General features: G+C 48.0%; 2 protein-coding genes across 4 annotated transcripts in view; one reads left to right on the top strand and one right to left on the bottom strand.

Annotated features, from left to right (window-relative positions):
• LOC146858828 (uncharacterized) overlaps nt 1-16,993 on the bottom strand; it is a 1,229,505-nt gene that overhangs the window by 484,834 nt on the left and 727,678 nt on the right. The gene's annotated exons all lie outside the window — the stretch shown is intronic.
• The window catches only part of LOC146858829 (uncharacterized), a 49,039-nt gene that overhangs the window by 9,183 nt on the left and 22,863 nt on the right, over nt 1-16,993 (top strand). For 2 of the 3 annotated variants that reach the window (XM_085649418.1, XM_085649417.1), the window contains exon 1: nt 6,599-6,757. The exons of the other annotated variant lie outside the window; for it this stretch is intronic. In XM_085649418.1, coding sequence (XP_085505544.1) covers nt 6,743-6,757 — 15 coding nt within the window. In that variant the 5' untranslated portion in view covers nt 6,599-6,742. Of the gene's footprint in view, nt 1-6,598; nt 6,758-16,993 lie in introns of those variants that run through there. 3 annotated transcript variants of the gene reach the window in all.

Here is a 16,993-nt window from a genome sequence, read left to right as displayed (position 1 = left end):
GATGGTTGCCCTGCCTCGGATGCTGTATCAGCTGCAAAATCATCCATATCCTATTCCCTTGGGTTGGTTCCACCAAGTCAATGCAATACTGGGTCAGTTCCTCTGGGGCGGAGGGGTTGTGAGGGTGGCGTTACGTACATGTTTTAAGTCTACCTTTTGCGGGGGACTCGCCACCTCAGATATTCTCTCCTATTATATGGCATCCCACCTGCTGGTCCTGAATGAATGGTGGTGTGGCGACAGGTCGGATACGGCGCATAGCCTTGAGCGCCGCCTAATGGGAGATCGTTCACTACATACACTCCTCTATTCTGCGCCTTTGCGATGCTCCCTGCCGAGTGTGACGCAACTGGTCTTTCAGATTTAGAGACAGGCACTGCGGAGGATGGGTTGGTGGAATCGCCTAACTGGGGAGACGCCACTATGGAGAAATGGGGGTCTGCCGCAATTGGCGACCCTGCCCGGCTTCCAAGACTGGGATGCGATAGGGATCTCCACTTTGGGGGACGTCATGAGGGGGCCTATTCTGAAATCCTTCCAGGAGCTGCAGATGGACTTTCATATGCCGCGTACCTAATTCTTTAAATACCTACAGTTCCGACATGCCCTTTCTCCCAGTCTGGTGTGTTTGGAGGAGTTGGACGATTTTAGTCCAATTGAGGCGAAGGTGTTCATGGGGGACCTACGAGACCCTAAGATTTCGAGAATATACCAGTCCCTGGTGACTCACTGCTCCCCGTCTCTGCAGCATCTCCGTGGGGTATGGGAGGAGGATGTGGCTCAGCTGGAGGAGGAGGACTGGACGGAGGCCCTGGCCTCTCCGCGTGGGGCGGCTGTCGCCGTGAGCCTTCGACTCATCCAGTTTAAATATCTTCACAGAGTTTATTTTACCACAGTTAGGTTGTATAAGGCGGGCCTGGTGGCCGCCCCGAATTGCCTCCGCTGCCTGCGTGAAGAGGGGACGCTGCTACACACGGTATGGGATTGCCCTGTATTAACTGGGTTCTGGCGGGGGGTACTGACATGCCTTTCAGAGGTTCTGGGTTGGGATCTTCCACGGTCCCCTAAATTGGTGCTCCTGCATGTGATGGATGATATAGGGGGCAATGTCTATAAGCGCCATCTGATGCTCCTGGGTTTTACTCTGGCCAAGCGAGATATAGCGAGGGCTTGGAAGGCGGCAGTCGCACCCCCAATATCTGTCTGGAAGGCCGGTTTAGATTTCTGTATGGGCCTAGAGGCCCCCATTTAGGTGGCACGGGGCTGCCCATAAAAGCATTATAAAATCTGGAAGCGCTGGGTGGACTACAGGGGACTGGAATTGGAACCCATCTCAGTGGAATAATTGTGTGGGTAATGAACCATCTCCTCCCGGTTTTAAGGGGGCCTGTAACATTGGTGTATCGGGTGCAGCGGTGTCTTAGGGGCATGGTTCATGGAGAGAACAGAATAGTCGTTGTGAACAGATTTGCTGCCTTGACTAGATGGTCAGTGCGATGGGTGGGGGTAGGGAGGGGGGTGGTTTTATGTTCATTTAAGGGGAGGGACTGCCTTGGTTATGCATGTCTCTTCTGTAATTTTCCTAAGATATCTCATGAGAAAAATGTCAAAGCCGGTATGTTGTCTCTTGATGCTGTTGAAGTCTCTGGGCCACAGAGCTTCGCTGAATGTGTCTTTGACTAATAACATTTGTTTACAAAAAAAAACATGTTGAAGGAGCAAGTTACCTCGTGAAGATGGGCCCCGGCCAGTCCCTGACTTCCAAACCAGATGGGAGAGGAGGAAGGGAAGAAGGGGAAGAACCCCTCTTGGGCTGGCACCTGCTCCCTGTCCTCCGGACAGTTCAGGCCAGGGGCCTCAGGTCCCGGCAGTGGGGAGCAATAGTTCAGCCCCAATTAGGAGGGGGGAGCATGCTGCAGGCACTGGGATGGCCCAGTCTGCCAAATCCACGGAGTTGCTCTAGTGCCCGAGTGTCTGCACTCGCAGAACTAGTCATCCGTGGTTTCAACCACTGTGAACCTAAGCATCAGGGCAGCAACCTCAGCCGCAGCCCCGGAGTAGGAAACAGCCAACTCACTTCACTACTCCAGGCCGATATCAGGCCCCCGCGAGGTAGCCCACACCCTCCACTTCACCTCTTCCGAATGAGCAAGATTCACAGATCTGCACACCCAGGGACCAGGCCCTGTCCTGTTGGGTCAGACGGGTGGTTCTGGATTATCACACCAGGGCCCCCATCCACCACGCACACCAGGCTCCCCCAGTCCGTGCTCTCTGCTGAAATCAGTGCCACGACATGGGAGGGCGACAAGATGTTTCAGGACTTACTGGCATGGCAGCGCAGTGCTCTACGGAAGAGCTTTGGAGAAGCCCAATGAAGCTTGGCAATCAGTGAAATCAGTCAGCTAAGTTCTGCCACGGAAAGTTTTGTGAAGATCTGTTCATGGGAAAAAAAAGTTAAAAGGGGGATAAAAAAAGAAATGTTTTCTCATTTTAGCTGCGGTAAGAAATGTAGCTAATGTCTACAGACTGTACAACTCAACGGATTTACACAAAACTTGACATGAAAGTAGAACTTTACTCAGAAAAAATGCCTAAGTTGCTTTGGCATAAATATTTTGAGTAGCTGTGAGATATTAGCTTTTAAAACCATTATCAGAGCAGTTTTTAAGGGGCTAATATGTTTGCAATCAATCTTGGTCCTGAAGAATAGCATTGGGTTAGGGCTAGAAACATGTTGACCAGCGGAACTGAGGCACATTGTCCCTTCTAAGTTCCCACATTTCCTCATATTTTAAACCATAACAGGTAGAGGTACTAGTAAAGAATCTTTTCCTACTAGCCAGGTATTTTTAAATTCTCTTTTACTCCTCACTCACACCTTTAAGCTTCATCCAAATACATTTTACCAATAATAAGTGCTCCCACGTAACCTGTAGGTTGTAGCATGCACCGTTCCACAGCGTAACGAGAAGAGCCCGATGATGAAGGATGCCACCAAGGGGTGGGTGAGGGTTATCTAAGAAAAAATCACTGTTTTCCCAACAAACATCAGAGTGGAAAGAAAAAAAACCTTCCAAAAGAAGGGCTCTCTGTGAATATAACGTGCTTGCTTGGAGGATGAGCCCTCTTGTTCCTTTTTTCCACTACCTCCCTCTTTTGTTTTTAGCATGGTTTTCAATGCACACACAACACAACTCACTCTGGCCCGGATGCTCAAAACACCAATTAGTCAGCGGCATAAAAAGAACAAAAATAGCCATCACAAAAGCAATGTGGTGGGTGCTGTCAGTTATGGTGAGTGTGCGCTGGAAACCATAACTGTGAGTTTCATTGTGTTTATGTGCTCGAGTCAGAACCATAACTAATGTTTTAAGTGTGGCTTTTTCCAGTGTGTGTATACGTTCGTGTGTAGAGAGAGACTGAAATGTATACGTATATATATATGAATATACATATAAATGTCAGTCAGTAATAGTTTATTTAGTAACAGTTAGTACCCTACATCGCTGTGTTCTCAATGCCTCACACGTGCTTTTCTAGTATCCCAATGAATACCTTAGGAAGAATTGAGTTAAAGACAACAAAAAAATCTCTTATTTTGGCTACAAGTTTGAGAGCGCTTTTTTAAGCCAGACAGTACTCTTAATGACACCCAAGCGATAAGCCTATGAACTCGAATGCCTGTATTCTCGACAGCTGTGCTTGTTTCAAACTATTTTTCCCAAATCTAATCCCTTTAACTCGAACATAATACTATGGCGCAGGCATATTGATGACATTTTGATTCTTTGGAAAGGCCAAAGGGTGACATGCGAGGTCTTTTGCCAATGGATCAACACCTTGAATCCTTACCTTTGCTTTTCCAGCTGCATATCACATGAAAAGGCTCCTTTCCTGGATGTTACTATCGCCTTGACAGAGGAGGGGGGGGGACTGACCACTACTATATATAGAAAACCAACCGACTGTAATAGTTTACTCCTTTACAGCAGTCACCACCCAAAAGCCCTGAGGGACAATTTACCGTAGGGCCAATTTCTACGGCTACACCGTAAGTGTAGCTCCATGCAGGACTACAACACTGAGGCACAAGTACTAGCAGACAATCTGGAAAAACGAGAGTACCCAGCGCATAGTGTTAGAATAGCCGAGAAAGGGACAAAAACAACAATAGAGAGTCACTCTTGGAACACAGTGCAAAACAGCAGAGACACCCTGACGTGTGTGATAACATATACACCAGACCCAAACAGAATTCGCAAAATTATTAAAAAACACTAGGGTATCTTACAAACAGGCGAATTGTCCATACCTCAACCTTGGTTTGACTTTAAGCGTACCACGAATATGAAAGACAAGCTCATATATACTAGACCACAAACCCTTCCCAGATATAATCAGAAATCCCTCTGAGACCTACTCCCAGTGGTGGGGCACTTTCCTTTGAGTGTCCTGTATGGTTTATGCATTGACCAACACAACAAAGGAAGTAAAACTGACAAGTACACTGAACTGGATACAGAAGAGACATACTAACTCTAATACCAGCAATTGCATATACACCCTGACATGCCCTTGCGACAAAATGTATATCGGTATGACCACCAGAACGGTAAAGATACGCATCACGGATCACCTAAGCAACATTCGGCGTCACAGAATAAAGACGAAGATGTGTACACACTTTACAACCCAGGGACACTCATTAGACGACATACGGTGGACGATCCTAGAGGCACAGCCACACATGAGTAAAAATTTCCTCTTCAGAAGAGAACAAAACTGGATTTTTCGTCTTTCCACACAAAAATATGGGCTTTAAGAAGACATTCCGTGGAATTACTTGAATGGATAGTCCACCATACCCATCCATCCCTTCAACATGTAGGGAACACAAACCATAGCTACACTACCCAGTAGCCAACTCTCTTGGATTCTCTGGGTTGTGCCAGGGGGACCATACACCCATCCTTTATGTCTTTTCACCCACCAGTATTTGGTCTACAATGCATTCGCACACATCTTTCCAATCAGTTTCATGAGGTCCCGCTATACTCAAGATTGTGTTTACCACTTATTCCCTTACCAGCCAGGATACTCTGTAGATAGGTCAAAAATACCCACATCCCCAGGCACCTGGTTTACCAACATATAGTACACACATCTGCAACAACTACTTTCAGAAGTCTAATGAGTCTCTACTAAATTTTGGTTACTATTAGTTTCCAGATGCCAGTCACTAGAATTCAGAATATAGTTGGCTTTGACCACATATTCGACTGGAAACTACACTTCCCACGAGCCTGAGGGATTTCTGTAGTTCCACTTGGCCTCACACCAAGACCAGAAGTCACGTGACAGATGCGGGGGCGTCCGCGTCTCGGACGTGTTCTGCCTATGTGGCTCCCTTCGCAGACCATTCAGCCACATTATAATGATATGACGGCGTTGGTCGGGCACGTCTGTACCTCGACCTCTGTACCAGACGCCTTCTTTTATCATCAATATTGGGACATGGCCACGACCGCACTGATTGAGATGAGAGTCCCGGTGGCTATATTGTGACTTAATTTTCAGGGCTGTACTGCGGGGTAATTGCCTCGTTAAATTAATTAGGGACTTGGTCATTGTTTTCGACCCGGATACGAACGTCTAATATCGCACCCCCTCTTTGCCGATACCTTGACTACGCTCGACACGGGATTGGCCACAGTAGCTCCGCGAAACTAGTGCAGGGAAGGAAAAAAATCATTTTTTAATAAATAACTCTCACACACTCTAGTAGTGTCATACTTCATCATTGGGTTCACCCTGACTCCTAAAAGTCAGGGTGGGCTCGACCGTATTCCAGGGAGCACTTCTAAGAAGGATGACCAGGGGGCTTAACCAGAGATTACAAATCCCTAAACTTCTCCAAGGATCCCTTTATTAGAGGAGAAGATGGGGACAGTTAAAAAACAATATCTCATGGGTAATGTGGACTTTCATGCTCCTATGACATATCCCCCCATACCCCATTCAATTGTGAAGGGACCTTTCAACCCTCTGGATTTGGAAAAGACATTCCTTTACAGACCTCAATTGTATAACATGAAATTTATCTGCCTGCTATGTCCATAGATGTGTCACTTGCTTGCTGCTATGTTTTTTTCACTGCGCCAATAAGCACACTTTTGTTAACAACATGTCGAGGAATCGATCACATGATGGATATGATCGAGGAGTTGACTATTGTATACTGCTAACTTTTATGTTTATTTTTTATTTGTATTACAGGTCGGTTTTCCTATGAAAGGTACACCACATTTAGGTTCCACTTGTGGTTGGTTTAACCTCAGTACTAATTAGAATTCCAACCACTGTCCAGATGACAATAAACAATTTTTGGTTCCTGACGAATTGCCGTTTTGATCACTTTGTGTGACAAATCAGGCAAGAAACATGTTGCCCTTTTCCTAGAGCAACCAGAGAACATTGTCTCAAAGGTTCGCCATTTTCATTTTTAAACTAGACAAGCAGATTCATTAATTAAGGTTTACTTAAGAGTACCACTTAATCTATTTTACTACAGTACCTCATACCCCTTGCACATCAACACATTCATCTATACCTCACGGCCCTATACCCACACTTCACATTTCGGCTTTGGATCAAAAGACCTCCGTCAAAGAGCCCCTTCACGGGTGCCCGTCGGCCATTGCAGTACCGACCCAACGAGAAGCAAGCCCAATGATGAAGCATGACACCCAACTGGGTAAGTGAGGGCCCCAGTTCCAAAAGGAGCAGACCCCTGTCTCATCCTGTGGAGATTGGACCAGCCAGTCATTTATATTCTCTTTATCTTCCGCTGTCTAAAGGAACTACAAACATGTTTGTCAAAACTCGTTTCAGTCTAGCCAGAGGAAATTTAAGCATGGATCTGGGTAAATTTCAAAGATCAGCTAGAAATACAATGTGGAATTCTGTGTGTTTTGGTCTAAAATGTTTCATTCTGCTAAGGGTCTAGAAGGTCTGTAGCAGTCTCCAAACAGACCCATCCACTGGGCTGGTGAGATCCCTGTCCCCTCAGGCAATCTACCTGGTCTGTGGGTTAAGAGAAATCTATCCTTTGGACAATAATAATTTGCCCTGGTTCAGTGGGTTCTCGGGTGCTTTATGATCACTGGAATGATGGTGCAAGTCCAGTTTACGTGGAGCTGTTCCACATACTTGGTGTGTAGAGGAGAAGATGCTACTCCCCTGTTTTGCAATTCTTGTTTTTATGTCTGGCAATGTCTTATCTCTTTGTGTAATGTTGGCTGCCTAAGGTGGTTATTTTACAGCCAAGTATGCTGGTGAACTCATTCTTAATGGTTTATGGGGGAAGACAAGGCAAAGGCATGGTATCAATGTTCTAGAACTAGTTCCCATTTTAGCTGCAGTAGATTTTGGAGTTGAGTAGCCGACAAACAAGAGCATTCAGTAGTATGATTAATGACTAGTAAATTATTGATCAGTGACTCTACGTGGTATCTGCACATCCCCAAGTTGCTGTGTGTACTCATTCATAATTGTTTAAGGCTCAATATTTAGTTCACACTGAGGTTTGTACAAAGTTGTAAAAAAGAAGTTTGCCATTTTAAATGGAAGGGATTGAGAAGATCAGCACCTAAGGTAGATAAATAAATGAGACCCTTTCCACAAGACCTCTGGACCATTAAGTTCCATGGCTGAACAAACTAGCCCTGAGACTCGTAGTTCAGAGCCTTTAATTATGAAGGTTTTAGGGATGCCGGGAGATAACACTAACTCCAATAAACATTTTACTTGTTTGCCCATGTGAGAATGCAAAATGCGGGCCTTTAGCCCAGAGATTTGTGTCTGTATTGCATTTTGCAGCAAAGATAAGAGAAAAGACTGAAATGTAAAACAGGAACTTAAAATAAAGAAGATGGACCAGGCATTGCCTCCGCCGCCTTCACCTCGCCCTTGAGAATCGGCACATGCTTCTTCTATATTTGTCCCTTCTCCTTATTGACTTTGAGAAGGCTTTTGACTCCGTTGACTGGAGCTACTTGGAAGCGGTGTTGGAACAGATGGGCTTTCGTACTCCTTTCCGTACCCTGGTGAGGCTGCTTTACCACCGTCCCCGGGCACAGGTCCTCGTCAATGGCGCTTTATCCCGCCCTTTCCCCATTGGACAGGGCACGAGACAGGGATGCCCCCTCTCCCCGATCCTCTTTGCTCTGGCTATGGAGCCGTTCGCTTGTCTTGTCCGCAGCGACCATTCCTTAACGGGCTGGAGGTGGCCCGGTTTAGCTGAGGACAAAATTGCGCTATACGCAGATGACGTGTTGCTGTTCCTGGCGGACCCCACCCGGTCGGGACCTCGTTGCCTTCGGGCACTGGCTATTTTTGAACGAGCTTCCAGGTTGCGGCTCAATCCGGCCAAGTCTGTCCTTGTCCCCTTACACGCGTTGCGTGAATGCTTTGATTGGCAGTCATCGATCGCTCTTCGGCGGTTGTCTTTCAAATATCTGGGGATTTGGGTTTCCCTCCTCCCTGACCTTGCATGGGAGCTTAATGTCACCCCGCTGGTAAAGCAGGTCCGCGCGGATCTTCTTAAATGGTGCAAATTGCCTTTAAACCCTCTGGGCAGGATTGCCCTGTACAAAATGATGATCCTGCCCCGTTTTTTGTACATGCTTCAGAACACCCACCTCCCATTCGCCAGATCTTGGTTCCGGGATATGGACGGTATGGCCACCAAATTCCTTTGGGGAGGACAGAGGTCCAGGCTGGCCCTGACCCAGTGCCGAATCCCACCGTTTGACGGGGGCCTCGGAATGACGAACCTCTACCTCTACTACCTAGCGACTCGTCTCCTCACGATTCATGATTGGTTCGATGGCGGCTGGTCCGACCCGGCGTATCGCTTGGAACTCCATCTCTTGGGCTTCTCCTCTATCCAGGGGATGCTTTATGGGACCACAATCCCCCGAGCTCTTCCTGAGATCACGCGCGGCGTATTCCTGGCTTGGCATGCCTCCCTGCGTCATACTCGATGGTCAGGCAGGCTGACCCGCTATACTCCCCTGTGGTGTGGCACGAGACTTCGTGAAGTCGCTTCCCTATCGGGATTTCGGCAGTGGGATCTCATCGGGGTAACCTTGCTGGGTGACGTCTGGAGCGGCACCCATATTCGGTCCTTTCAGGACCTACAGGCCAGGCACTCCCTCCATCCCTCTCAATTCTTTCGGTATTTACCATGCCATGCCCTCTCTTCCCACATTCCAGATGGCATGCCCCTGCCTGAATATAGCCCGCCCGAGGCACAGGTACTGACTGGGGACTTGGGGAAGGGTGGAGTCTCTCGGATCTACCGTTCACTTACCAACAACACTCCTAATTCCCTTTCCCTACTCCGCGAGAGGTGGGAGGGCTGGCTTGGGGTGCTGGAGGATGAAGACTGGAGGGACGCCCTGATGGCCCCTAGGACGATCGCGGTATCGGTGAGGCTTCGCCTGGTCCAAATCTACTTTCTGCATGCCGCCTACCTCACGCCTCTGCGTCTTCACCGTGCTGGGCTTCGGCCTGACGCCCACTGCCCTCGTTGTGCCCACCCCCACGCCGATTTCTACCATATGGTTTGGTCGTGCTCTGCGATCCAGAGATATTGGGAATTGTTAACCCAAGACCTGACGGGTGTCTTGGGGTGGGAGGTGCCTCTCGCTCCTATACATGTTCTGCTGGGAGTCTCTGACGGATTGGACGGCTCTAGGGCAGAGAAACGTTTCCTTAACACAGCACTGGTGGTCGCCAAGAGGGACATTGCTGCGCATTGGTTGGACACTGCTCCTCCCACTCTAGGGCGCTGGCGCCGGGGGGTGGATTGGTGCGCTGCACAGGAGCGGCCTCTATACGTGGCCAGAGGATGTCCTGAGAAATTTCATCGTATGTGGGGCAAATGGGTCGGGATACTCGATGATTGAGATGGTGTGGTCCTCTCTTCAGGCACACGTAGATATGCTTTTAGTGATTTCCTTCTGTAATCTTGATGTCACTGAGATGTGTTTTTCTCCCTATTCTGATGATGCATATGTGGCTCTGAATGGTGCTGTTTGTTCTTACCTACAAAACTCAATAAAATTGGTTGTCAAAAAAATGAAGAAGATGGCGGCAAACTGGAGCAGATTTACATGAAATGCTTTGGGCAAGAAGAAAAGCATCCCAATAGTGAGCATGTTGACAGGCTACCCCAAATTTTGTTGTTGAGATGCGCCTTCCTGCAGGCATGCCATGGTACAAATAGTGTGAGCGAAAAAAGGCTGCTGGAATGAAGAGGGCAGAATCAAAGGTGGTCCAGAATGGGAGGTGCTAAGTGGAAGAGGGCTAGATGATTTTCAGAATCAGTGTCTAAGTCTAACCAAAAAGGTGTAGAGAGGTGATTGCGTTCTGCCAGACCGCAGCAATGCTGGTGAGGTTTGTTCAGTCAGTGATGAGGCAATACCTGAACAAAAAACCTCTTTTCTCTTTTGGTCTCATAATCCATGCAGATGAAGTGCCTGTGGCAGTTTGACAATTGAAAGCACTCATGAGGGGCCTAGGAGCCTGTGGTTAGTAGTTGGAGTGCTTTGGCACTCCTACTTTCTGGACACTGGCTGCGTCAGCAGCAGTAGCAGTAGCAACTAGTGGAGCATATTGTTTTCAAGCACTATGGGTGTGCAGTCAAATATTTATAGCCTGATGGCACCAAATGAATGATTAATCCAGGGATATGTTTGTAAGTCCTCCTTGTTGCCACAGAAGGGGCCAAGGGATTTTTCCTTCTGTCTTTATTCAAGCTAGGTTTTGCTGGCCATCAAGACTGTCAGCAAGAGTCATCAAGGGCACTGAAAGATTATTTCTCCAGATTTCAAATACAGAATCGGCTGTGGCCATTTTAGAATTCAAGTCAATTTTGCAGTGCTTTAATTGCATCACAGCATTTATATAGAGCTCACTGTTTGGTGCACTGAAGCGCTTGCTTACATTGACAGTAAGATACACCATATAGGGTGTGTGACTGGAAGGGTGTTGTCTTTATTGTTTTTTGCTTCTATGCGGGAAGTGTTTCCATGTTATGCTTCACAACAATTGAGGTGTGGTTATCGTGTTAAGGGACTCAGCGCTTAGCAGTGTGGTGGATGAAAAGGTGTGAGAGAGATGTGCAGTTTATGTTTTTTTTAGTACGCTGACAGCTTGGAGCCGCTCTACTGGTCCATTTATGGTATTTCCATTGATCATAATCTACTTAGCTGGTTACTGCACTAGGTTGTCCCACCTGGTTATTTGCTTAAAGGTTTTGGTCTTGAGCAGGCATTGTTGGAGACAGAAATGATGAGGAGATCTGCTGAGATAGTGTGAGAAGTTGGCCTGGTATATGCTGTCCACTAATTAAAGTGGGCACCCTGTACCAGTCCAAACAACCCTTATGGTGATTTAAGAGGTCAAAGATAACCTTAGAAAGCTATCCAAGTGGTAGCTGTGGAGAGCAGCCTTCAGGCTTAGTCTTGAAGGAATGTTAAGCAGCTTGTTTTACCAGAATGCAACCTTATAGTATTGGTTAAATGAAAGGAGAACCACACAGTAGTTATAAAAATATGTATTTATCGATATAACACACTCTAAGTACAACACAGTATCTTCTACACAAAGACACTCACAAAGAACATAATACTGTAGCACAGAAACAATAGTAAATAGCACTAATACACAGTGGGCTCCAGGGGGAGACCAAACCATATATTCAAATAGTGGTGTAAGAACCACAACTTGAGTCAAGACAGTGTCTAGAGGATATAGAATTGCTGGGACACCAAGAAACCACCCAAGGTGAGTAAGTAGGGACCCCACGGAGGAAGGGTGCAGTGTGGGAACACGGGCACCGTACAATTCTATGGAAGAGTCGCGGTTGCAGTTTTAAAGTTTAAGGACCCTTCTAAGTGGACTTTGAAGAAACCCTGTGGAAGTTAGGAGGTTGGGGAGCCATCCCACCTGTGGATACCGTAGTACCAGAGTTACCTATTCAAGAGAAGTCGAGTGCATAGGTCTGAAGTGGCGTTGGAAACCGCCGTCAATCTCTATGGAGGACTTTGAAGCAGAGCCACTGCTGGGAAGACGAAAAGTGTCCATTGGAAACCAAAGGTGGATTCTTGTTGAAGAGTACCTGAAAGCAGAGGGGACAGAGTCTGGGTCACTCAGTAGTGACCAGGGGCTCGGTAGACGAATGCCCACCGTTGTCGGGTGCTTCAGGTGCATTGAGGGGGTTCTTGACTCTGCAGCCACCGGGACCAGGGGACGTTGAGAATGACCAGGAGCCGGATACGAGCCGTCCCGAGAAGGATGTCGAGTGCTGAGGGGTCGGTGTTTGGCGGGAGCTCCAACAAGCCTTTACAGCGGCAACCAACGAATAAGGTCAAGAAGGGTTACAGTTCGGACCAGCAAGGTCCAGGAGACTCACCAAACACAGGGGAGTCAGGGCAAGCCTAGAGCAACCTCGGGAGACCAAGAAAAGCAGTGTTGACCCTCAAGAGGACCCACAGGCCGAAGGCACATGAGTCGCAAGGGGACCTCGAGCAGTTTCACAAAGCAAGAGCCCACGTGGCACTCAGCCCGAGGAGGCCGGAGTTCTTCAGTGGAAATGGTGCCAGAGGTCGGGGCTGTTCGGAGCCCAGTGCACTTGTTTTATAACGCCAACAAGCATATGCACTCGCAAAAGTACGCGTGCACAGGGGTATGGGCATTGCAGCCCCCACAAGGGATTCTGACCTTAAACATCGTAAGAGTGCAGCTTGGACCTCAAGGGACTTGGAAACCCACCACCCGTTTTGCTGGAGCCTTCGGAGCTCGTAGGAGCTCAGTTGCAGCAGACCGGTCAATCGTGATGTGGTGCCTGCGGTGTCAGGGGAGTGACTCTTTCACTCAAAGGGAGATATCTTCAGTTGTTATTGATGCTCCATAGGTCCTGCACAAAGCCTGTATAGTGCACGGGCACAGACGATGCTTTGGACGGAACGGGAGACGAAGTCGGGCCCAAACGAAGTCCAGCAAAGTCCAGAACATCCAGATGGTCGGAGTTCAGTGGTTTCTGGTTCAGAATCTTTTCCATGTCGAATCTAGGGTCCTACAGCCAGGTAAGCCCTTTTGTACCTACGTGAGAGTGTAGGACAAATTCAGGGGACCCTCCCAGGGGAGGGTCTGAACAGTGGGGAGGTTACTCCCATGTCCTTTGTCCAGTTTCGTGCCAGAGCAGGAGCCAAAGGCTCCCAGGACTGGTTTGAACTGGACTATGCACAGGGCCACCAAATGTGCCCCTCATGCAGACTTTCGGTCACTGGCAAGCCCATCCACCCAGGCCTAATACACTAAATCCTGTCTGGGAGGTGGTCACACCTCCCTGTGACAGGATGCCTATTGTTCTGCCTTCCCCTCCTCGAGCGTGGCTCAGCAGCAGGAGGGCAGAAATGTGTCTCTGGTCGGCAGCAAACCTTTTGGGCTGCCCGGGACTAGAAGGGTGGTACCGGGAACACCAGGGACCTCACAAAGCTTGTTTCCGAGGGGTGGATTCATACCTCCCACACCGGTTACCGGTGTGGGTGTATGATTCCACAATGTTTGACACCAAACACGATAGAGTTACTTTCAGCCGATTTAGAGTTGGTCATCATGCAGTCGCATACTTCCACTATATATGTCTTCAGATGGCTTCAGCACTAACAACCCGGGAGAATGGGCTCCGTAGGCTGCAAGGGTGTCCTGCTCAGGCAGTGGCACCCACTCACTTAGAACCAAGCACCCTGCCTTCAGGTTTTTCAAAGCCTGCTATAGGGGTGACTTATAGGTTTTAAGTGTAGTGACCCTAAGATATAGTAAACCTAGATCTAAAGTAAATGGTGCATGCAATAGCAGACCTGTAGTTCCATTTTGCATGACCTCACGTGGGTGGCAAAATACATGCTTCAGCCCATGGGAGGCCTATGGAGTACCTATGCCCTGGGTACGTGGGTACCTTATACTAGGGACTGAGAAGGGTACCCTAGTATCCAATCTGCAGTGTACCTAAGTACATAACATAACAGTTTAGAGAGAAATCGGAGGTCCTGATTAGCAGGATCCCAGTCAGACTAGTCAAAAACAGTACCACATGAAGCAAAAAGTGGGGGTAACCATAAGAAGCAGATCCTACTTTCCTACAGACGGACATTGTATTTATTATCACATGTCTGAATGGCTTCATAAAGTGTAGCTAGTTGGGATCTGCGGTGGTGGACTAAAATACAGACCGTTAATTGGCCAGCAGTATGTGACAGATTTCTACAGCTAATCCCCCTTGGTGTCAGCCTGTTCAGTTAGTAATGGCTGATTTAATGGTAGGTACTGTTCTGAGTGATGGAGAAGACCCGTAACATGCATGCCTTTTGTGAGAGTAATAAAGTTGAGCTATAGATGGGTGACGACTGACGACCACCACATTTTATGGTATTAGTATAAGTGTGGTTCAGAAAGTTTATATATGAATTAACATTACAACATCTACATAATACCCAAGCTAACCATAGGGCAGACATTTTTTGCTTACCCAGATATAGAAAGTAGTGTGCTGGTTGGATTGTTCCATACCTGTAGATTGTAAACTGTAGACTGAACTTGAAGGTGTGATTATTCTGGGTTCAATTCCAGGGTTGTGAGATGATGGAGTTATCTTGGAAATAACCAGGTTTTCAAATGTCTTCTGAAGTGTATATGTTCCTGGATGCTTCCAATCTTGGCTGGTGGCTAGTAGCTATTTATTTATTTATTTATTTTGTGATTTATAGAGCGCCTGGTGACCCGTAGGCATCCCCGCGCTATTAACCTGTAGCGATCCAGAAGGTGGAAAGGGAGTGTGTTATTTGGGGAACAGGAAAGTTTTGAGTTTTTTACGGAAGACCATGTAGGAGGGTTCCAGGCGTAGACTGAGCGGGAGAGAGTTCCAAGCTGTGGCGGCTTTAACCGAAAATCGGCGGCCGCCGGTGCGAGCCTTCCTGAATTTGGGCACCCTAGCGAGATGTTCGGAGTCGGAGCGAAGGGGTCTTGAGGCTTTGTAGGGGGTAACCCCCTGTTAGACCTTGGCAGCTTAGCTACTGTCAGACCTTGGCAGCTTTTACTCAGAAAGCAGAGCTTTTGCAGTCCTTATTGATATCTGGACCAGGACAGGGAGATTCCCCTGATGCTGTGCCCACTGAGTCTTCAAATCTCACTGCAGAGCCTGCATATGCCAACTGGCATCTTTTACCAACAGAATGCAGACGGCGATGACTCCCAGCAGCCTCAGAGTCAGTCTCTCCAAAATCCGGGATAGAGGCTGAAACATTGGAATCGTAGCCCAAATATTCTGAAGGAGCTGTTCCAGAGGAATAGCCAGAAACTGCACTGTATCTGGAACAGCTCAGATTAAAGAGAGCGCGTCTGAAAAGGACTCAGGTGTGACTTTGACACGTTTATAGTAAACATCAGCAAATGTAGGATGTCCACCATAGTCTGGAGGTGGGAGATGACTGCCTGGGGTGATCCTGCTTTCAACAGGCAGTCATCAAGGGAGGGGAAGACTATAATCCCTGTCCTCCGCAGATGTGCTGCAACCACTACCATAATCTGGTGGACATCTGAGGGGCATTGGTGAGGCTAAAGAGGAGCACGGTGAATTGAAAATGCTCGTGGCTTACCATAAACCACAGGTACTCTCTGTGGTCAGGCAGGATGGGGATATAGAAGTAGGCTTCCTGTAAGTCCAAACCTACCACCCAGTCACCAGGGTTGAGGGCAGATAAGACCAAAGCTGAAGTGGCCATCTTGAATTTTTCCTTCTTCAGGAAGTAGTTGAGAGGGTGTAGGTCTAATATGGGATAGAGGTCTCCATCCTTCTTTGGCACCAGAAAGTAGCAGGAATAGCAACAACCTACTTATGATGCTGGTACACTCTCAATGGCTCCTTTGGCCAGAACAGCCAGTATTTCATGCCGCGAAACAAGAGGTAGTTCTCCATCAGTCGATCGGAGGACGGTGGCAAAAGTGGCGGGGTCTGTTGGAATGGGAGTGTGCAGGCCCGCTGGAGAATTTGAAGCACCCACTTGTCTTAAGGTATTTCCCACCATTGGTGCAGATGGCCCGAATCCTGCCACCAACTGGGTGCCCATTGTGGGAAGAGGAAAAACTAAAGAGGCTTTTGAGTTCCGTTTGCCAGGGGGGAAGGGGGTGAGTGTTTGTGTCAACCTTTGGCTCTGATTCCCACAGAGTCTCTGTGGGAGCTGGGTCCATGCCCACAAAAGGACTGCAATCCCTCCTGGCTGTGGTGGCTGGGGGGAAATGGACGTGGCTCATAGCACTTGTTCTAGCCATGGAAGCAGAGGTATGCAGATTGTGGCTGTCGCAGGGCTATGGTGAGGCCAATGATCTGGCAGTGGCCCTACTGTCTTCAAGTCATTCCAGAGCTGAATCTACATTGTCACCAAAAGGGCAAGTCCCATCAAAGGGCATGTCCATAAAGGATGCCTGGACACCCCCAAAAAGCCAGTAATCTTCAGCCAGGCATGATGTCAAAGTGCCATAATTGAAGCAATAGCTTTACCCAGTGAGTTGCTTGTATCCAATCTGCATCTGATTGTGAACTTTGCTACATTTCTCCAGTCATCAATAGCTGGGGAAAGTATGGCCCAAGCCTCACACAGGACCCTGGGCAGCACTTGCCTAACCGAATCATTTATCCTGGAGTTTGATGCCTGGACCACCATGCTCTCAGGAGTGGGGTGCTGAGAGAGGAAGGCGGGATCGCCAGAAGTATGGCGATGGTAGCACGGTCCTGAGCACAGGAGTGCCTGTGCAGGGCTTAGGCCAAGCTCCAAGCATCTGTAAGGGCTTTATTAAAAGGTAGTAAGACTTCTGAGGAGGATTGGCTGAACAGTGGACAGGTTGGTGACTAGCTTTGTAGACA

Source organism: Triturus cristatus, chromosome 3_2, assembly GCF_964204655.1.
Source record: "Triturus cristatus chromosome 3_2, aTriCri1.1, whole genome shotgun sequence".
NCBI lineage: Eukaryota > Metazoa > Chordata > Amphibia > Caudata > Salamandridae > Triturus > Triturus cristatus.
This window is presented reverse-complemented; position numbering and strand designations above follow the sequence as displayed.